General features: G+C 42.6%; 1 protein-coding gene across 5 annotated transcripts in view; it reads right to left on the minus strand.

The window, feature by feature from the left end:
- BIRC6 (baculoviral IAP repeat containing 6) overlaps window positions 1–22,411 on the minus strand; it is a 709,573-nt gene that overhangs the window by 561,511 nt on the left and 125,651 nt on the right. For all 5 annotated transcript variants that reach the window (XM_073627731.1, XM_073627734.1, XM_073627732.1 and 2 more), the window contains exon 11: window positions 5,393–5,542. In XM_073627731.1, the coding sequence (XP_073483832.1) occupies window positions 5,393–5,542 (150 nt within the window). The remainder of the gene's footprint in view (window positions 1–5,392; window positions 5,543–22,411) is intronic.

Raw genomic sequence — 22,411 nt, forward strand, 5'->3', positions numbered from 1 at the left:
CAACTGACTATTTTAAATGAGCTTTGGCCCAGAGAAGACCACAACGTTTCTCGAACATGTACAGATATGGCTGCTTCTTTGCATGATAGAGCTTTACCTTGCCTATTTATGGCATGATAGAAATCAAATATTCCGCGCTTAGGATCAATAATAACAAGGAACTGCAGCCCCCCAAGCAAAATGGAAACACCGAAGTGAAATCCACATAACCAAAATGTTCTAATAGGGGAATGGCGCTGTTCACAGATAATGGAAAAATCAAAAAACGCAAAGCACAACCCACCAGAACATGGGAAAAAAGAAAATATGAATAAAAAGAAAATATGAATAAAAAAAATACATAAATTATGAAAAATAATAAACAATAAATGTGCGGTGTGCACCAAAGTATGTGAAAGAATTAAACTAAAATCCTATAAATTAATCCCTTAAGTTAATAACATAAGGTGTGAATATGCAAGTCACTACCATAAGTGAAAAAATGCAAAATCATACATAGTACGTGACATAAAAAGTGGTAACAACATTAAAATTCCCACTCACATGCCCAATAGCATAAACAATACATAAAATAAATGTAAGTGAGCCAAATAAACATCTGTGATCTTCCTGAATTGAATAATAAAAAAATGTAAATAAAAATGTGAAAGTGTAAAAATGTATATTAAGGGTGAATTAATCAAAAAATGAGAATAATTAATAAATAAGTGCAATCAAACAAGTATAAAAATAAAAATAAATTAATGTATGTGATGCAATCAAAAACGTCCAATATAAATTGTCCAATGAAGGTATATCAGACAGGTATGTGATCCCCAACGAATTTCAGTGTTAGTGTGTCCGTGTCTGGCAGGCCCCTTCTTGTGCCCTCACTCACCAGAAAGCCCAACCCCTGCAGGGGTGAAGGGCATAAATCAATCCTGTGGCCGGAATACTGGAGTCCCGGGATCCCCCTCTCAGGTTCAGTGAGCCCCTTCCCACTGGATCCACGTTGTTCTTTACATAAGTATCCACCAGAACAAAATATGTGTGGAGAAACAAGGAATCCTCATAGTGTAAGTCCGTTTAAAATTAAGAGTTTATTGTTCAAAAGATGATTATTAAGTTTAAAAACGGGAGCTGACAGTGCTCTCCTAGCAAAACAAAAGCGGATGGTGTCTAGGTAGCGAGGTGACGGCGTGCGTTCCACCAGCCTGGCTGCCGAAAAAAAAAAAGCAGCCAGGCTGGTGGAACGCACGCCGTCACCTCGCTACCTAGACACCATCCGCTTTTGTTTTGCTAGGACAGCACTGTCAGCTCCCGTTTTTAAACTTAATAATCATCTTTTGAACAATAAACTCTTAATTTTAAACGGACTTACACTATGAGGATTCCTTGTTTCTCCACACATATTTTGTTCTGGTGGATACTTATGTAAAGAACAACGTGGATCCAGTGGGAAGGGGCTCACTGAACCTGAGAGGGGGATCCCGGGACTCCAGTATTCCGGCCACAGGATTGATTCATGCCCTTCACCCCTGCAGGGGTTGGGCTTTCTGGTGAGTGAGGGCACAAGAGGGGGCCTGCCAGACACGGACACACTAACACTGAAATTCGTTGGGGATCACATACCTGTCTGATATACCTTCATTGGACAATTTATATTGGACGTTTTTGATTGCATCACATACATTAATTTATTTTTATTTTTATACTTGTTTGATTGCACTTATTTATTATTCTAATTTTTTGATTAATTCAGCCTTAATATACATTTTTACACTTTCACATTTTTATTTACATTTTTTTATTATTCAATTCAGGAAGATCACAGATGTTTATTTGGCTCACTTACATTTATTTTATGTATTGTTTATGATATTCGGCATGTGAGTGGGAATTTTAATGTTGTTACCACTTTTTATGTCACTTTTATCCATCTTGTACTATGTATGATTTTGCATTTTTTCACTTATGGTAGTGACTTGCATATTCACACCTTATGTTATTAACTTAAGGGATTAATTTATAGGATTTTAGTTTAATGCTTTCACATACTTTGGTGCACACCGCACAATTGTTTATTATTTTTCATAATTTATATATTTTTTTATTCATATTTTCTTTTTATTCATATTTTCTTTTTTCCCCATGTTCTGGTGGGTTGTGCTTTGCGTTTTTTGATTTTTCCATTATCTGTGAACAGCGCCATTCCCCTATTAGAACATTTCTATTTATGGCATGGCGTGCTGTGTTCACAGAAAGTGATTTTTGGAAGTCCTCCTGAGCTCATGCACTGATGTCCATCACAAAATCATGCTAGTTTTTAATGCAGTGCTGTCTGACGGCCCGAAGAACACAGGCATCAAATATTGCGTTTTGGCCTTGTCCTTTGCGCACAGAGATTTCTCCAGATTCTCAGAATCTTTTGCTATTATGTACTGGAGATGATCAAGTGTTCGCAACTGTATGCTGAAGAACATTATCCCCAAATTGTTCCACAATTTTTTAGACTCTTTTCACAGATTAGTGAACCTCTGCCCATCTTTACTTCTGAAACACTGATTCTCTAAGATGCTTTTTTTATACTCAAATCATGTTACTGACGTGTTAATTAACCTAATTCGTTGCCAAATGAGGTGGGTAGGGCCGAGCCACGTTGTGTGTCTTATGAACACAAAGAGCAGGGCTCAGGCGCGAGCAAGCACAAGTGGCTGCATAGGAAGCCAGGAGCGCTAGCAGGGGACCCGAGGAGGAAGATCCTTATGACAAAAAAAAAAAAAAAAAACACACGCTTTAAAAAAACGGTACATTTTTAAAGGTTTCTATTTTCTATTGTGAATAAAATATGTTGAAAGCATGTGTTTAGCAAACCGATGGGTGCCTTATCACCCTAATTCAGCGCTGACTTGGCTGAATGACCGAAAATACTATTCTGTATTTGCACACTTTGAGAAATTAAACTTCGGTGTCAACAAATTTGGCAACACTGTCCAAACAAGAAATGACTGGTAAAGCTGTCAAGTCATGTATCAAAATTGCCAGGACTAAAAAATAAAATGTGTTTATATTCGAAAATCATTGTATTTTATTTTTATGCAGATTTTACATAAGTGTCCAAAGTTTATTGTAATACAATTGGAACAGCAAAAGTATAAGAATAGCTGTACTCCCGGCATTCAGTAAAAACGTAAACTAAAGAGATAGGTCAAGTCCATAAGGTGGCCTGCACCTAGATGGACTTAAAGTGGATGTAAACCTGAAATTTTTTTTTTTTTTTTTTTTTAATATAGAATAGATAGAGAGAGATAGATAGAGAGATAGAGAGATAGAGAGATAGAGAGATAGAGAGATAGAGAGTCATAATATAGAGTATAAGATTTCCTATCATTTGAGCCCAGTCTTGCCACAAAGAGTTAATCCATCTCTGAGCAATCCTCTTATTGTTCAGTGAGATAAATCTTGACAGAGAAAAACTTTGTCAAATACTCCCCCTTGCTGTGAGTGAAAGGTGATTTACATATTTCGTGCACTAGCCTAAGACACATGCATTATTTTTTAATCCCCTCCGACTCCTTTCTTCTGCTGCTCTGCCAGGATTGGATGTTCCACACCTCAGCATAATTTGGCATGCTGAAGTCATGTGGTTACTTTCCTGTCTTTTCACTGGATGTTAGAGATCATAGCAAAAGTTCAGTGTAAGAAATACGCAGGAGAAAAATGCATGTTGATAAGGGGAGAGTAGAGGTGGGCGGGGAGTCTACTGACATCACGACTCCACCCACCGAGCTCCAAACAGACCCACCCACAGAATATGCAGTTTTTCGGCTCTCATAACAGACAGAGGGGAGACATTTGACAGGTAAATATACATCCAGGAGGCATGTATAACCTTATAGATAACCCCTATGGCAGTAGTTTAGAAAGGATGAAATTGGGTTTACATCCACTTTAACTGATAGTAATCAAGTACATTTTACAAAGTATATGAATTCTTTTAAATGTAGCTCTACAACATACCAACTACAATTAAATGTAAAGATATGGCCATGGGAATTCTCAAATAAAAACATTGTTGACAAATTAGTTACTAACTGGATATCTTACTACCCCCACAGGGTCATTACTAATGAGCCATGCAGAGGAATACAGTACAAAACCTTCCACATTCCAATTCCATTCCAACTAGGGTGACCAGATTCAAACTCAGAACTTCTGTCCCAGATGTGGGAAAATGGGCAGTTTTATCTCAGTTTCTGAAAATGCCCACCAATATTAACATTCTGTAAAAACATAACCCAATACATTACTAAAATATGGGGTACACCACACCTTTAGATCCTTTATTCGTATTTAGCTACTGGGAGCAGACCCAAAAATCCCAACCCATTTAACACAACAGGGACTTGATACACATTTGCCTTTTAGCAACCAACCAATGCACACTACACAAATAGCTTTCAATTAACCCTCAATTGAGTACAACAAGATCTTTGAGATCAGCTTTACATTGAAAAAATAAATAAATAAAACAGCAACAGGAGGGAGTATAAATAGAGAAGCACTTTTTTTCAACGTTAGCTATGGTTTATTGACAAAATAGTAGGAATAAACAATTCAACACCAATACATTAAAGAGGTCCTAAAAAGGGAGCTTTAACCAGCTCTTGAATTGTCAACATAATTGCTTTACAGATATACAAGGATTTCCTCACTTTTGGCTTTTCCAAGGGGCATTGCAATTAATCAGGCAGCAGATAAATAATAATAAAAGAAAAAAAAAAAAAACACAACAAAAAAACAAAAAAAAAAAATTTCTACCTGCAGGACGACAATGCCTCCAAACTGATGATATCTACCCGAAATCAAGACCAATCCATAGGAAATAACCTTGGGTAGCCATCGAGCATGTGCGCAGATTTGCTGCAGTGCTTTGTCTGGCCTTCAGGCTCTGGCAGAGCCCTTTAGCATATGCCAAAATCTGATCTGGGATTTCTATACCTGTTATCTACGCATGTGTGGGAAATCCCCCACACAAATACGTAGATGTGCCGCAGGGCTCTCGTGGGACCTAAAGCCCTGAAAGAATGCAATTTCTCGCCTAGGCAAGAAAGCAATACCATGTTACATGGGGGAACCCAGAAAAAATTTAATTGATGCATTAATGGTATTGGCACAGTGCACCATATGTCAGTTTTGATTTTGCATTTAGTTCCACTTTAATTCATGCAAAGGCCTGTCTGATGATTGGAATGTGTATATCTAGCTACAAAAAAGTATGTCTCAAACCTCTGCAATACCTAAAAAACAGGTCAAGCTACACAAATTCAGACTCAGAAAAAGTTAATCAGAAAAAGTGCAAGAGATACTGCAATGGGTGGCCAGGAATGAGTGGCTATGAAGTGATCCTTACCTGTGATGCCAGGACTAGATGGGTTTGACATTGGCTTGATACCTTCTGCTAACTGATCCACACCCTTTGTAAGAGTGTTTTCAACAAGAATATCTGTTTCATCAAGATCATCACAAGTTCCTCCAATTTGAAGAAAATGAAGTTCTCCACCTTAAGCAAAAATAAGGGCCGATTAATAAAAAGGAAGTGATTTTGCAAGCTGTTTTACTAAAGCAGAACTTTTTTTTTTTTTAAATGCAAAAACTTTGAAATAGCAAGCTGTTCTGTTACGGGTTTTCCAGCTACTGTGTAGGGGACATGACTCCAAGCTGAACTGCCAAACTGGCCATAGGCTTTCCGCATCGGTTAGTATTTATGTCCATCACACTCCAACATTTCCATAAGGGGAAAAACCATCACTGTACAGGACAATGTTGTCCCACACGATTCATATACTGTGTTGATAGATGCATTTTTACCCCCTTGAGTTCACTGGTCTTTGTTTCCCTTAATCCCAATGTTTGTTTTTTTTTTTTTTTCTAAAAGGTTTCAGTCCCATATCTTATACCCTTTAGCATGTGTAGTCAACCCTAGCATATTGTACATAATTTTTTCAGGCCAGGTAGGAATTTAATTCTTTCTGTAAAATACATTTTTGCTAGTTTTTTGGGAAGAAATGGTGAAATAAAAAAAAAAAAAAATAGGATTTTTGACTTACCGTAAAATCTGTTTCTCTTGAGTTCATTGACAGACACAGCGTTTCCTTATTCAGAACCATAAGGGTTATATTGACCCTTATCACCCCTCTCTGCTATAGGCATTCAGTTTTGTCCCAAGCAGTGTCAGAAGCATTAAAAACTCCATAGAGGGGTGGGTGCTATGTCTGTCAATAAACTCAGAGAAACGGATTTTACTGCAAGTCAAAAATCCTATTTTTTCTCAATAGTTCATTGACAGACAACGCTTCCTTATTCAGAACCACAGGGATGTCCCAAAGCAGTGCCAAACATGAGGGGTGGGAGAACAAAAAATCCCAAGGCTAACACGAGCCAACCAGGTAACAGGAGCTCAGCACAGAAACAAACTGGAGCCCAACCTGAACAATACCCCTTCAAGAAGGAATAGACTCTCTAAAAAGCAGCCTGCAATACCAGCACAGCCACGTGGTAGAATTTTGTGAAAGTGTACACAGATGACCAAGTGGCCGCCTTGCAAACCAGTGCAGCCGATGCCTGATGCAAGGCCCCAGAAGCAATAAGCAGCCAAGTAGAATGTGTCATAACAGGAAAAGGAGGGAGAAACCCAACCCCTGATAGAATAGACCAGAATCAACATCTAAGCCATATAGAAAGGTTGCAGAAGAAGCAGACAGCCCCCTTTTTAGCCCATCCGTGATCACAAACAGTGAGCCTAAACTCAGAAAAGGCCCTGTGACTGCCACATGCACCCGAATCGCCCGAACACATCCAGGGCATGCAAGGTAAATACCTTAGGACATTTTGACCTGGGACACAGGGAAGGCAATACAACGTCCTTAATCAAAAGGAATCAGAGGAGAGACCCATGGACAAGGGCGAAGAACCACTTCATCTTTGTGGATCACCAGGTAAGTAGTATGACATGTTAACGTCTACAGTTCCGACACTCTGCGAGCAGAGGTGATGGCAACCAAAAAAGCCACCTTCTGGGACAGAGCAAGCATTAGTACCTCCTGAATATTTTGAAAAGCAAGGCTCCTGTAGAACCAAAATGCACCAAGAGTAGATCCCACGGCTGTAGAAGCGACCACTCTGGAGGAGGCAGATGTTAAACCCCTTAATTAAGCGTATGCACCAGGGAGTGCAATACCAAGGGACGCTAAAGAAAACCACCAGGGCGGACTCCTGGCTCTTGATGGTACTCAAGGCCAAGTTCTGCTCAACCCCCCCCCCCCCCCCCCCCCCCATGAAGGAAGGTCGAAATCTGAGCCACCAAGAAAGAACAAGGGTAAATGGCAAGCGCCTCACACCAGGATATGTATGCTATCCATGTTCATTGGTAAAAATCTTCCCAGAGGAAGGCTTCCTAGCTTTCAGCAGCATCGTAACTTCAGCACCTGGCTCATAACCAGGCCTTCAAAAACCAGCATGGAAGATCGGCCCTTGGGACAGTAGAAACTCCCTGAGAGGCAGTTGCCAAGGGATGTCAGAGACCAAGAGCACCAGGTCGGCATACCAAGACCGACAAGACCATCCGGGCCCACTGGAATGACCGGAATCCCTTCAGGCTCGATCCTGCGCAAATGGCACGGCAGAATCTTGAGGAAAGGCTTAGATTAGACTATACCTGCCCCACTAGAGCTTCTTCAGTGTCCACCAGAGGAGCCCGTGACCTTACCAGAAACCTCAGTACCGTGCCGTTAAGCCGGGACGCCAACAGGTCTACCTCGGGAGTCACCCATCGGAGACCTATCCGATTAAACATGTCCTGGTGAAGGGACCACCCCGTGGACCAAGACTAGCCGACTGAGTAGTGACCACTGTCCAATACAAGGGGAGAAAGGATGTGTCCTGCCGAAATCCCGGAGAGCGAAGCCACCAGACTAGGGCTGGGGAAAAAAATCGATTTAAATCTTAAATCGAGTTGAGAGGTCAAATCGATTCAAAATTTAAGCAAATCGATTTTTTTTAATTTTTTTTTTCATCGCGTCGGTCCTGAGGAGCTGCGGGCAAGGAGTTTTTAGGTGAGGCCGCGGCTTCGGCCTAGTCCGCGAGGCCTCGCCTAAAAGCTCATGCCTCAGGACCGGCGCGGTTTCCAAAGAAAGAAAAAAAAAAAAAAAGAAAAAAGAAAAAAAAACTCCATTCGAATCGTGAATAGAGTTTAAGAGAATCGAAGATTTTTTTTTTTTTTTTAAGAAAATCTCCCAGCCTTACACCAGACCAGGGATCCCCAGTTTTCTGGCTCAGCCGAATCTGATAGCCCAGAGATCTCAGTCACTTTAAGCCAGGATCTCACTTGAAAGAAACTTGTATGGAACTGCGCAAATGGAACTGCCTCAAAAAATGTAGATATCATCGGGCTCAACACCCACCTGCAGGACTGCAGGGAGGCCCACCTGCAAGACTACAGTAGTTGAAACGCAACAGGCAACTTCTGGAGTTTAAAATGAAAATCAACCAGCGCTAATCACATAACATCTAAGCTAAAGCAGCTGTGGTACTGAGGATAAAACTTATAAAATCCCAAAGAAATATTTCACAAAAAAATAGTACAGCGCGTAAAATTATTCACTAAAACAGTAATATTAAAAGTCCATAATGAATAATTTCCAACATGTGATCCAGTGGTACAAGTGACATCCACACAAGATGAGTGACTGTAGTGAGACAAAACCTCCACCAAAGGTAACACAAGCTGCTCACCTCAGCTGTTGGACCCCTGAGTGTATCAGTCAGGTCAAAGACAGCATTTCCCTCAAAGGGAAGTATGGCAGGAACAGGTAAACTTGTAGCCGGTCAGATACCAAAAATTGTGGAGCTCGCAGTGGTCACATGAAATAAAGTAAAGAACATCTAGTGCTCTCTATATGTTGCATAAAAGTTTTAATAAACAGCAGTAGACACTTACAAACGAAGCACTGTACCCCAGTGCGGAGGATGAAAGCCTAATAGGATGATCCACGGAGATCAGCGAGCGAGACACGGGTGACGTCACGATCCAAGTCACGTGATGTTTTCCATACGCGTTACGTCCCTTGTAGTGGGCGAGACTTCAGCGGCGACGGCATGACGTGATCCACCCGCTATAAGTATAACTCAGCTGATCGGAACAGCCAATGGGTCTCGATGTATACTTAACACCATGGTAACCCAATTACGGAAATGAAGGTAATAGTTCATATGTAAGAACAACGAAGGGGTCAGTGATTACAATAATGTAAACACAAACATCTACACCCACGGCAAAGCAATGGGTATTGTATCACTGAATTAGCAATAAAAATAGTAAAAACAACAATCCCTATAGGAAATATATTTTAATCAACCCGCGTACAAGCTCGATTCCGTGGAACACCCTAATACATTACACAAAAATACTAGTTTTAAAAATATGAATATAATAGGTACCTCAACATAAAACTATTCTGACCGATGACTTTTTAGTTTTATGTTGAGGTACCTATTATATTCATATTTTTAAATCTAGTATTTTTTGTGTAATGTATTAGGGTGTTCCACGGAATCGAGCTTGTACGCGGGTTGATTAAAATATATTTCCTATAGGGATTGTTGTTTTTACTATTTTTATTGCTAATTCAGTGATACAATACCTATTGCTTTGCCGTGGGTGTAGTTGTTTGTGTTTACATTATTGTAATCACTGACCCCTTCGTTGTTCTTACATATGAACTATTACCTTCATTTCCTTAATTGGGTTACCATGGTGTTAAGTACACATCGAGACCCATTGGCTGTTCCGATCAGCTGAGTTATACTTATAGCGGGTGGATCACGTCATGCAGTCGCCGCTAAAGTCGTCCCGCCCACTACAAGGGACGTAACGCGTATGGAAAACATCACGTGACTTGGATCGTGACATCACCCGCGTCTCGCTCGCTGATCTCCGTGGATCATCCTATTAGGCTTTCATCCTCCGCACTGGGGTAACAGTGCTTCGTTTGCAAGTGTGTCTACTGCCGTTTATTAAAACTTATGCAACATACAGAGAGCACTACATGTTCTTTACTTTATTTCATGTGACCACTGCGAGCTCCACAATTTTTGGTATCTGACTGGCTACAAGTTTACCTGTTCTAGCCATACTTTCCTTTGAGGGAAATGCTGTATTTGACCTGACTGATACACTCAGGGGTCCAACAGCTGAGGTGAGCGGCTTGTGTTACTGTTGGTGGAGGTTTTGTCTCACTACAGTCACTCATCTTGTGTGGATGTCACTCGTACCACTGGATCACATGTTGGAAATTCTTCATTATGGACTTTTAATATTACTGTTTTAGTGAATAATTTTACGCGCTGTACTGTTTTTTTGTGAAAAACTTCTGGAGTTTGTCCAGAGGAAGAAACACTCTGGCCAGAGATGAAACCAGCCCCAAGGAGAACTGCCAACAGTCTGGTGACAGATGCAAATTGGAAGGAAAAAACCCTTTTCGGGGTTCAAGGCCGGAACACTAAGACATAGATGAGGGTGCGCCTTCATGCTGAAGGGGCCTTGTCCGTAGGTCTAGGGAGCCCCACTCTCGGCTCGCCAGACCAGGTCCATTGCATGATGAGAAGGACCGTATCCACTACGAGGCCCTTTTCCCCATTTCAGACTGCGGAAGACAATTACACTTTCCTCCTGTGAGAGGCTCTTAACGATGTCGTCCAGGGTAGCCCCAAACAGACAATTGCCTTGAAAAGGTAACCCAGTCAGCTTTTTTTTTATAAGCCTAGTTCGCAGACCAACACTTAAGCCCCAATACAGGTCTAAGCGCCACTGCAGAAACAGAGCTTAGCAACCAAGGGAACTGCGTCCAAGAGGCATCGCATACAAAACTACAGTCCCCAGACCAACTGGTCTGCCAACTCAGCGAAAGCAGAGGGAATCTGCACCCCCCTCCAGGTATGTCAGCCGGAGACTCCTCCCAGAATCATGGATGCCTTGCGCACCCTAGAGACCACTACTGGTGGAACAGTCCACTCCTTAAGGAAGGACCCCATAAAGGGGTACCTCACAGTGAAGTGTCTTTGGAACCACAAAAGGAACAGTTTGGACACTCCCAGTCTTTACGAACAAATATCCCAAAATAGGAGGGAGAAGGGAACGCTTTTGCAGTGCGATACAGTTTATAGGTGCCAAAGGGATCAGGACCTCCATCGCAGCCACAGCCGCATCCTCCATCTTTAAAGTTTCCCGCACAGCTGTAATAAGAGAGACAACCAGAACCTTCTTGTGCGCCATTGCAGTTGTGGAGGAACAACCTCACTGACTGACATAACATGAAGTGTGGCCACCAACCCCGCAAGGTGTGCCACATCCACGACGGTAGAGCCAGACATAGGATCAGTCGAGACTGATGAGGCAGGGGAGGGCACCATTTACTAACCTATATGCCCAAGGGCCACGTGTGAAAAACGCAAAGAACACAGGGGGCCGCCGACAGACCTCCGCCACCTTATGCCCCGCATACAAGGGCATCACGAGGTCCCACACGGGGGACGTAAACCAAGGCCCCGCACAGGGGACACTGACCCAGGCTCCTCACAAGGAGCACCAGCTAAGACCTCGCACTGCGGCGCCTACTAATACTCCACTCAGGGGGCACCACTGGACCCCTCACAGGGGGCACTGGCTGAGACCCCGCACAAGGGGCGCCTACGGATGCCTCGTGCAAGAGCACTACCGGGCCCTTCACAGGGGGCACTGGCTGAGGCTCCTCACAGGGGACAACCACCAAGGCCCCTCACAGGGGGTGCCTATGGAGGGCCCACTTAAACAACCCCCCCAAAAGGGGGTCGCCCTCAGAGCCCCCACAGCACCGTCCCTCTGGAAGAAGGCGTCTGGCGTGGCCGTGTGGATTAGCAGGCCGCAAAAGCCGCGGCCTAAATTTTTGGCCACCCGCCTCGAGTGCAGAGGTCCGCAGGGGGACTAGGCCAGGCTAGAACCGAGGAAGGAGGGTGGATTCCCACAACGGAAAGCGGCAACCTCCGCCTCTCACTCTAGGGTCACCTCGCACATATGCCGGTCAGCAGGCTGCAAAATGCGCAACCTAAATTTTCACCCGCCAGCTGCAAGTGCTCGATAGGCAGCAAAACCATGGCCTAAGTTAGTGGAGGGCTGCTGCAGGGGGAGTGGATCTGCTAATGCCTGGTCACCCAATCATCAGGTGCCAAGGTGTTATCCTCCATAGTGACAACCCTGGGGGGGGGGGGGTGGACAGTGTCCGAAACACCCAAGCCAGTGTCCTGGCCCTTAACTGGGAAGGGGGGGTGGGGAGAACCCCAGAGGGACCGACCACCCCAGGGAGTACCCGCGTCCCACAACACTCCAGGGAAGGAGAGGAGGGGGCCACTTACTTACCACTCCAGCGAGTGCACGGGTAACGCTCCCAGACAGATCCTTCTCCCACCGAAGTGGGGGGGCTGTCGGCCATGAGGAACACTGCGGCACAGGCCGAGACCCGGTTGTATGCGACATCGCAAGACGTTTAACTCGCAGGGCCAACCCCATCCAGTGGGGCTATGTCGTAGCTGACCCAGCGCGTAGCTGCAGTCTGCACGCGCTCGCTGGCCAGACTGGTGAGACTACTGGATCTTCGTGTCCAGCCCATCACCCAGTCCGGCAATTGATTGTAGATCTCACAGGAAAAAAATCCAAAGAAAAAAACAAAAGTAGCTTAAAAAGCAAAAACAAAAAGTTGCCAGGACCCGAGACCCCAACAGGGAACTAGGTCCTTACTCCTGACTAAGCAGAAAAAAAAAAAAAAAAAAAAAAAAAAAAAAACAAAGCCTATAGCAGAGAGGGGGGTGTATATCACCTAGGACTGCCCATGGGCGTAGCCAAGTCTTTTTTCTGCCTAGTGTCCTACTCCTATAGGGGGTGGTATAACACTATGGTTCTGAATAAGGAAGCGCTGTGTCTGTCAATGAACGAATGAGAAAAATGGATTTTTGTAGCCCTCTGTAAAACGCCTTTCTCTGAGTTCATTGACAGACACAGCTCTTGATTCTTGAGCATACGGTTTATAGTGCCACCTACAGGAGTAGGACACTAGGCAAAAAAAAAGAAAAGAAAGAAAAGAAGAAGAACACAGCACTGCCTAAGCAGTCCTAGCTGGTATAAACCCCCTCACTATCAATGTCAGAAGTATAAACTCCAAAAAAAAAAAAAAAAAAAAACCCAGGGGAGGGTGCTGGGTGCTATGTCCATCAACAAACTCTGAGAAAGGGATTTTACAGTATTTTACAGTAACAAAAATAGAGTTCTCTTACATTCATTAAGGGATAAAGCTTTTGATTCTTGACCATAGGGATGTCCAAAAGCAGTGTCCCAAGAAGGGGTGGGCAAACAAAAACAAGGAATCTTAAATAGCAGCTTGCAAAGCCTTGCAGCCCAAAACCACCATCTGAAGATTCAAAACACAAGATTTAAAATGTGTTTATTTTTTAAGTGTGCACAGACAACCAGGATGCAGCCTTGCAAACCTGAGATCTAAACACCCAGGAGGCACTAATCACCCTGGTGGAATGTGCCGCAACAGGGAAGGGAGGAGCCTGACACTTAACAGCGTATGCCAGAACAATCGACTACTGAAGCCAACAGGATATAGTAACAGAGGAGGCTGCCAGGCCTTTTCTTGGACCATCCATGAGCATAAAAGGAAATACAACCTCCGGAAGGAGGCCATAGCAAACAGACAAGCACACACAAACCGCCTGGACCATATTAAAGGAGTGCAATGCAACGACCAAGGACAATGTCCTTATTCAGGTGAAAATCCCACACCACCTTTCCAAGGAAGGGTACGGATGGTGAACCACCTTATCCTTGTGTAAGAGAAACTCACAGGATATGGCCACCAGTTCTGACATCCGCCATACAAGAGTGATGGCGATCAAGAAGGCAACCTTTGAGAAAAAGTAACAGTATTAAATTAGAAGCAGCTAAATTATTTCACCACTGCAAACCATCAGCTGGCCCATTATCCAATAGCAGACATAACCAATCTGATCTTGCATATAAAATGTTTGAAGGGGTCAAATACATTAAGCCAAATGCATAAAAGATTATATTCTTCACCTAACCAAAACAAGAAATGTGCATATAAACCCCATAAATATAGCATATGATCAAAATCAATCCAATTACATAAATTAATCATATATTAGATCGTGAATACATACATTTACACAAATATGAAATACATTTTTATTTATAATATATTATATATAAAAAAAATTTAAAACGATATAATCAATTGACATAACCTACTAACAGAGATACTATGTCAGAATCGATATTCAAGCCGCAGGGTGCACAGGGCTCATAAATCCAGCACATTTTATTTATTTGATTTTTTTTTTTTTTTTAGAAACTGCTTATTTATACCTACAAACCTATACACCTTTGATTTTAGCAAGATACTGCTTAGAGTAAAACCTTTTGTTAAAAAAAAAAATAGGTATATGTTCCCTAAAATGTACACAGTGTTGCGTGAGATTCTACCGACATATTGCAAAACTACACGGATACTGTAAGACAGCACATACTGAGAATTGCAAGGATTAAGAGAATCCCCTATATTCCTGCTTGGTGCAAAGTTAAAAAAAAAAAAAAAATTCTCCCTTTTGTACCTTGCTAGTATTGCACAGGACACAATCCTCCCCACCATATAGTCTATTTTTCCTGGAGGATCAAAATATTAGGGGCAAAGATACTATGAATATTAGGAACCTTTTTTCCACCAACGGAAGCACAACGTGAACGTGTACACGATTACCCCTCTTTCTCGAAATGGTATTCCTAAATTGGCTACCTATTCTCTGCAGTCTAACGCGCCGATCACGGAGGAAGAGGTAGAAGCGTTCCTTAAGTTACCCCCAGCCCTGATGGCCTACCTTATGAATACTATAAAACATTTTTGCCTATTCTTCCACATAACTCTGCTCTTTAGCAGCGGTTTCCTGCACAGGGAGGTGATCCCGAGAGATATGCAATTCCATTTCCTCACTTTAATCCCTAAACCAAATAAGGACCACTCCTTGTGCACAAATGATTAACACAACTTTACTAAATTTGGATTTAAATTTTTTACCAAACTAAAAACTACTTTCATTGCGAGTAAATAAGGTTCTTCACTTAATACAAAGATCAGGTGGGATTTGTTCCCTGGAGACAAGCCTCAGATACCATAGCATCTCAGGTGTCATCTACAGAAAAAAAAAAATGTAGCGGCTCTTCTGCTCAGCTTAGATGCCGAAAAAGCCTTCGATAGGTTCAGCTGGCCCTTTTTGTACACTAACTTTGAATATTTGGGCTTTAGGGGCCCTTTTCTCAGAGCAATTAAGAACCTGTACAGTCCGCTCAGGTCAAGACTGCTTTTGCCACCTTTTCCCTCTTCACCATCTTGAACGGGACGAGCCAAGGCTGTCCACTCTCTCCCTTACTTTTTTCTCTTTACATTGAGCCCTCATCAGCTCAAATACGCTGTGATTCGAACTTACATGGGGTGACGGTTAGGGGACGGGAATGTAAAATCTTGCCATTTGCAGATGAGGTCCTGCTCACCCTGACCCAACCTCGAGTAACTCTTTCTAAACTTTACAAGCTGCAATGAAGAATATGGCTCCTTATCAGGCTACAAAATTAACTCATCCAAATCGGAGATCCTACCACTTATATTCCCCCCTTAGAAGTTCAGCATTTGTCTGGGAGTTTTTTTGTAAGCATGGAAGTCTACCACCATTAAAAATCTGGGCGTTGAAATTACTTAACATTAGGAATCTCTTTATGGCGCAGCTTTTAAACCACTGTTCACCACTATACGAGCATTGCTGGCCCAATGGAAACACCATTGATTCTCTTGGTTAGGCCGTATTGCATCTATCAAAATGTCTATACTGCCCAAGCTTCTGTATTGTTTTGCTACATTACCGATCCCTATTCCTCCTACACATCTTAAGCAACTCCAGACTGATCTCCTGAACTTTATTTGGGATTACAAGAAGCATAGGGTAGCCAATTCTGTTCTCTGCCTCTATTAATGACGGGGGTCTGGCCTTTTTTAATCTTTGACGCCATTATGCGGTCCAATTGAGTGCAATTGCCTCTTGGGTCACTCTACCAGCATAACCACTGGACTGAAATTGATAAACTTTGGCTAGCCCCTGTCCACCCAGAATAACTTGTTGTGGAATGCTAATGCGGACTGACACCTCTTCCTCTCTAACACATTACTTAGCAGATTGTGACAAACAAATATTATCTTACGTCAGAGGCCTATTGATGGCTTTTTTGTTTAATCCCAAAGTGCCAGATAGTCTCACCTCCCAAATGACCTCCCCTTGGATGTCGAATAATGATTTCATTTTGGCCATCTAGTCAACCCTTGGAACATGAAAATTGCTTTTGTCTGAAGATCTGAGAGAAACATGACCTACTCCATCGGCTTACTAGGGATACCACCAGATACGTCATTACACATATTTCATCTCGTCCACGCTGCAATTTTCTAAGTTGGCCCCCTTTGAACGACTGGTACTGGCAGGTCCATCTCAAAAAGGTTTAATTTATGAGATTTATAAGCTCTTAAATGATTACCTTATAGCCACTCAGGGAAAAACACAGCTTCATGCATAAATGGGAGCAAGCAATTGGGGAGAAGTTGACTTTAAAAGGTGTGGCAGGCAGTTTGGTCCCAAGCTCAATCTGTACTCTATAGGGAGAATACTGCTAAAATACATTACTTCTGGCATCCAACTCCTTTTGCCTCCAAGCTATATATCATACTGCCTTGTTAGAGGTGACGTGGGGGCCGAGGCACTTTGCTACATGCTTCTTCCCCGCCCCTTACAAAGTCTTATTGGGATTGCGCTCACCTAAATTGCCTAAACTTGATAAGCTAGCACGCCAAGCTAGATGTCTGGTGGCACACAACAAAACAAACCACACCCACTTCAGTTGAACTGTATGCTAGGATTAAGGACAAGGAACTTATGGAATCTTACAGCACGCCTGACACAGTGGAAAACCATAAAGCGGTATGGAAGCTTTGGCATTTACAGGAGGACTCCCCGTGATGGCTTCCCTGTCTTCCAATCTCTCGACCAGCAGTGTCTATCCTCGACAGTGGAGAATTTTGGACACTCTTCTCTTACCCAACTACATCTCTTCTGGTCCGTTTCTTTCCTCGTCTTTTTTCTTTCTTTGTTGGGCGATGTTCACTAGGGCATTCTGCAATCAGGCGGTTTCATCTCTGGAACAATTCTATGCCCTCCTGTCACCTGTACTGGAGGTCCTTTGCAGACGGATATATCTGTTGCCCATTCTATAGTTGGGATGACCCATGTGTTAGCATACCTTTGCTCCGCTTGACTATAAGCTATATGACATTGATTCATTGTCACTTTGAAAGCCCTCTTGTTTTTTATATCTGATAAATGCCCTGTGAAATGTCCCCTGTAATTTTTGACAAATTTATAAAAATTGGTAAATTACAAAATACCAGCTAGCTTTTTTCAGAAGATCAACGCACTCAAAAGTTTTGTATGGCAAGGGAAGATGCCAAAAATTGCGTTTTCTACACAAACAAGGAAAAAACAAAAATGGGGGGGTGGGTTTCCCAGCATCGGAAAGCTATCACAAAGCAGTGTTATTAGAACAGTTACATGCCTGGTTCGACTCTCCTTCTGATCGACACTGGGTTTCTTTAGAGAGGGCCTCAAAGTATTCCTCAGACGTTACCTCATTTTTGGCTTCGAGAACAGGTCTTCCAGTAAATATGCCCAATCTCCCTGCAATCCAAGCATCTGTGTACGCCTGGAACTCGATCCATCAAAAACCATAGTAAAAAAAATTACAAATCTCCACATCACCACCCCTGTTTCAGTATTAGAGTACCTAATTCCTTCTATTAAAATACAACCCTGAATCTCTCACGGTGTGAAATTAAAAACATTAACATAGAGAACCCGAACTCTGACCATTATGAAACCTTACAGGTAAGACATGTGCTTACTAAAGGAGATGACCAGTGGGGCAAAAAAGTATTTAGTCAGCCACTAATTGTGCAAGTTCTCCCACTGAAAAAGATGAGAGGAGAACAATCTTCTTTGTTGGCAATGACAGAGGTGAAACGTTTTCTGAAAGTCTTCACAAGATTGTCACACACTGTTGCTGGTATGTTGGCCCATTCCTCCATGCTGATCTCTAGAGCAGTGATGTTTTGGGGCTGTCGCTGGGCAACACGGACTTTCAACTCCCTCCAAAGGTTTTCTATGGGGTTGAGATCTGGAGACTGGCTAGGCCACTCCAGGACCTTGAAATGCTTCTTACGAAGCCACTCCTTCGTTGCCCAGACGGTGTGTTTGGGATCATTGTCATGCTGAAAGACCCAGCCACGTTTTGTCTTCAATGCCCTTGCTGATGGGAGGTTTGCAATCAAAATATGATACATGGCCCAATTCATTCTTTCATGTACACGGATCAGTCGTCCTGTTCCCTTTGCAGAGAAACAGCCCCAAAGTATAATGTTGCCACCCCCATGCTTCACAGTAGGTATGGTGTTTTTTGGTTGCAACTCAGCATTCTCTCTCCTCCAAACACGACGAGTTGTGTTTCTACCAAACAGTTCTACTTTGGTTTCATCTGACCATATGACATTCTCCCAATCCTCTTCTGGACCATCCAAATGCTCTCTAGCAAACCTCAGATGGGCCCGGACATGTACTGGCTTAAGCAGGGGGATACGTCTGGCACTGCAGGATCTAAGTCCCTGGCGGCGTAGTGTTACTGATGGTAGCCTTTGTTACGTTGGTCCCAGCTCTCTGCATGTCATTCACTAGGTCCCCCCCGTGTGGTTCTGGGATTTATGCTCACCGTTCTTGTGATCATTTTGACCCCATGGGGTGAGATCTTGTGTGGAGCCCCAGATCAAGGGAGATTATCAGTGGTCCTGTATGTTTTCCATCTTCTAATTATAGCTCCCACGGTTGATTTCTTCACACCAAGCTGCTTGCCTATTGCAGATCTACAATTTTGTTTCTGGTGTCCTTCAACAGCTCTTTGTTCTTCACCATAGTGGAGTTTGGAGTGTGACTGTTTGAGGTTGTGGACAGGTGTCTTTTATACTGAAAAATTCAAACAGGTGCCATTGATACAGGTAATGAGTGGAGGACAGAGGAGCCTCTTAAAGAAGATACAGGTCTGTGAGAGCCAGAAATCTTGCTTGTTTGTAGGTGACCAAATTTAGTTAAATTATTTTCCACCATAATTTGCAAATAAATTCTTTCAAAAATCAGACAATGTGATTGTCTGGATTTGTTTCCACATTTTGTCTCTCATAGTTGAGGTATACCTATGATGACAATTACAAGGTTCTCTAATCTTTTTAAGTGGGAGAACTTGCACAATTGGTGGCTGATTAAATACTTTTTTGCCCCACTGTACAGTCCATAGGTAAATGGGGAGATTTGGTAGGAGCTCCAAGATAGACCATTTAAAAGGGGAGGCATCTCGAGATTTTATGCCCATCTACAACCTGATGACAGCTGCATCAAAACGGCCCTTATGTTGGCTTGGGGAAAAAGACCTAGGCACCAATTTTAGTTATCTAGAATGGAAACAAGCTAAAAGGAATTACTTTTAAAGCATCAAGGTGTGTTAACCATTGGGACAACTTCCTAAAAATGCTTAACAGAAGCTATCAAACATTTTCCCTGACTCTACTGCTAAATGTTGGAGAGGCCGTGGAGACATAGGAACTTTATTTCATGTGTTTTGGAATTGTAGAGGCCTTTGCAGCTTTTGGAATAGAATATTTTCCCTGATCTCTAAGGTCACGGGCTTCTTCACTCCCCCAACACCAGAGATGGCTCTCCTACATCACAAGTTTGGTAAAATTCCTAAACAATTTCATTTTCTAATTGTCCAAATCCTCACTGCAGCCTATATGACTATAGCATCACTCTGGAAAACCAATATAGCCTCTGATGTTTCGGAAATGATCAAAAAAGTGCAAAAAATCTACCCATTACAGTTACTAGCACATAGTACGGACTCACTACAAAAATGTAATAATTGGAAATGTTGGTCTTGTATATTCCTGATAAGAGACATGTAATAATATGAAAGCCCAATAGGATCTTGCCTCTTGCAATTCTTTTGCTTTGGTATATTAGGGTATCTGTTATGTTACATTTGTTTCTTTACACCCATTTTTAGTTCCTTTCTCTTTCTTGACCCCTTAAGTTTTATAAAAAAGTACAAATCCCCCAACTGGGGAAAAGATTTATGGTATATAACTTCTGATGGCATCTTGTATGCCTAAAATATGCTAAAAGTAACTTGTTGATCTATAGTACCATTGTATATTTTGCATGATGACTTGACTGCACCAATGCAATTTGCAATATTGCTCAATAAAAACAAATTGAAAAAGGTAAAATTACAACAAAAAAATATATATAAAATTAGGAACCTTTAAAAAAAAAAAAAAAAAAAAAAAAAAAAAAAAGAAGGATGGCTGGATTATCCAGTAAAATCAAAATTGGAGCCAAGAACAACATAAACTGTCCTTGGCTTGTCCCAGGTCTCTGAACACCATAACCAAGCTATCCTTGGAACAGTGGCTATCCAGCCCAGCGCTGGAGTCGTGTTGTGAAAAATACTAATTGACAGACGCCAGCCTGTCTTGGACTCCCTGTTAGTTCAAGGGACATGGTGGTAAAGGGAAGATCAGATGCCAATAGAAGCCCTGAAACTCCAAGCAATCTGGCTTGCCCCTCAGAACTGGACCCCCTGCTTCAGGTAATACCATTCAAGGTCCAATCTGAGAATGCCACATGAGTGGTGTAAGTAAACCAAAGCGAGAAACAAAATAGGGCCAGTGTTCAGTTCTGCCCTCAGTACACATTCTGGGAGTGTCCTACTCGGCTTGCTTTCCGATAGAAAAGGGCCATTTCAAAGATGGCACCTGCAAAAGCACAGGCAGGCAGGACTCACTTACACAGTTGTGTCAACAGGTCTCGTATCCGCAGAAGACGGAATAAAAAAAAAAAAAAGTAGTAATCAGTATGCCCAAAAGTGGCACGATCCTTGTGCTAATAAATGCCCCAAGCAACCCTAGTGTTTTCAAGCAGCCAGAACCTGCCAAACCCATTTCCCTGCCACCCAATCCTCAGTTTCTCCTGCTCCAGAACAGCAGAGAGAAAGCACCAGGGGACTCTCCACAATAGAGGCACTTACATGGAGCAGAGCAAGAAAACCAGTTCAATCTTCACCTTCTCCATGATGGGCATACCCAAAGTTCTTGAGGAACTGGGCTCTGCTGCAGCAGACCATGGCCCCGTAAAGCACCAGACCAACTAATTCACAGATGTAACTGCCTGCAAATGCGCCACATGCAGAATCCAATACCAAAACAGTTTACAGGCTGTTACGGTTCTTTCACCAATGCGGTTACTGCCCCTGTCAGATATAAGCATCCATAAAGATCCATCTGGAAAACTGCTATAGATCACCTAGGCTAGCAGAGAAAGGAAATTCAAATAGAAATTAGTGCATCAAGGCAGAAAAGGTTCTCTCAGTAGACAGACAGGTCCATCATCTAGAGAAACTATGTCCATTACCTCTCCTTGGGCAAGCCCAATTAACCATCACAGTCGGTGCACGCTTTTTGCCAGACATTATTGGATACCTGCTTGGGATATTACCTATACAGGACATACTCTGAGATCAAGCTCTAGTAAGTATAAGTTGGCTGGGGGTGGAAGAATCCTGCAGCACAGAAGGGTTTATACCCTAATGTAGAGAATTGCCTTGAAGTAAGAATCCTTAAGCCTTTAGAACCACTTTAAAGTGTAAGTAAACCCTCCTATCATTTTCAGCCAAGGAAGCTGCCATCTTTGCCTTTATTTAATCTACATCTGCCATGATGCTTCACATGTGATCAGTTATGACACCAGCCATTGGATGGCTTGACAGTTTGGTTGAGAGCACAAGCAATGGGAGTGTTACATTTCCGGCACGTGCCGGAAATGAAACAGTTTTATGGATGGGTTTACTTCCGCTTTAACTCCTCTGTGTCATATTACGTACAATCAGGAAATATTAATTCTACTCTGAACTTGCTGTACCCGGTAGACCTTATAAGACCTATTAAGGGGTTTTACAGCCAGGAAGATAAGGAAAAACCACAGTGCCCAATGCCTACATACCACCAGTGAAGAGGAAAGGCAAGTTCTTTTGTGCCTGACTCAGCCTCTCCATTTATTATGCTGTCTGACAAAAACTGCTGACCCATGATGGATTTTAAAAGCTTGCAGTCATGTGGCTCCTCTAACA

This window comes from Aquarana catesbeiana, linkage group LG04 (genome assembly GCF_042186555.1).
Source record: "Aquarana catesbeiana isolate 2022-GZ linkage group LG04, ASM4218655v1, whole genome shotgun sequence".
Classification (NCBI taxonomy): Eukaryota; Metazoa; Chordata; class Amphibia; order Anura; family Ranidae; genus Aquarana; species Aquarana catesbeiana.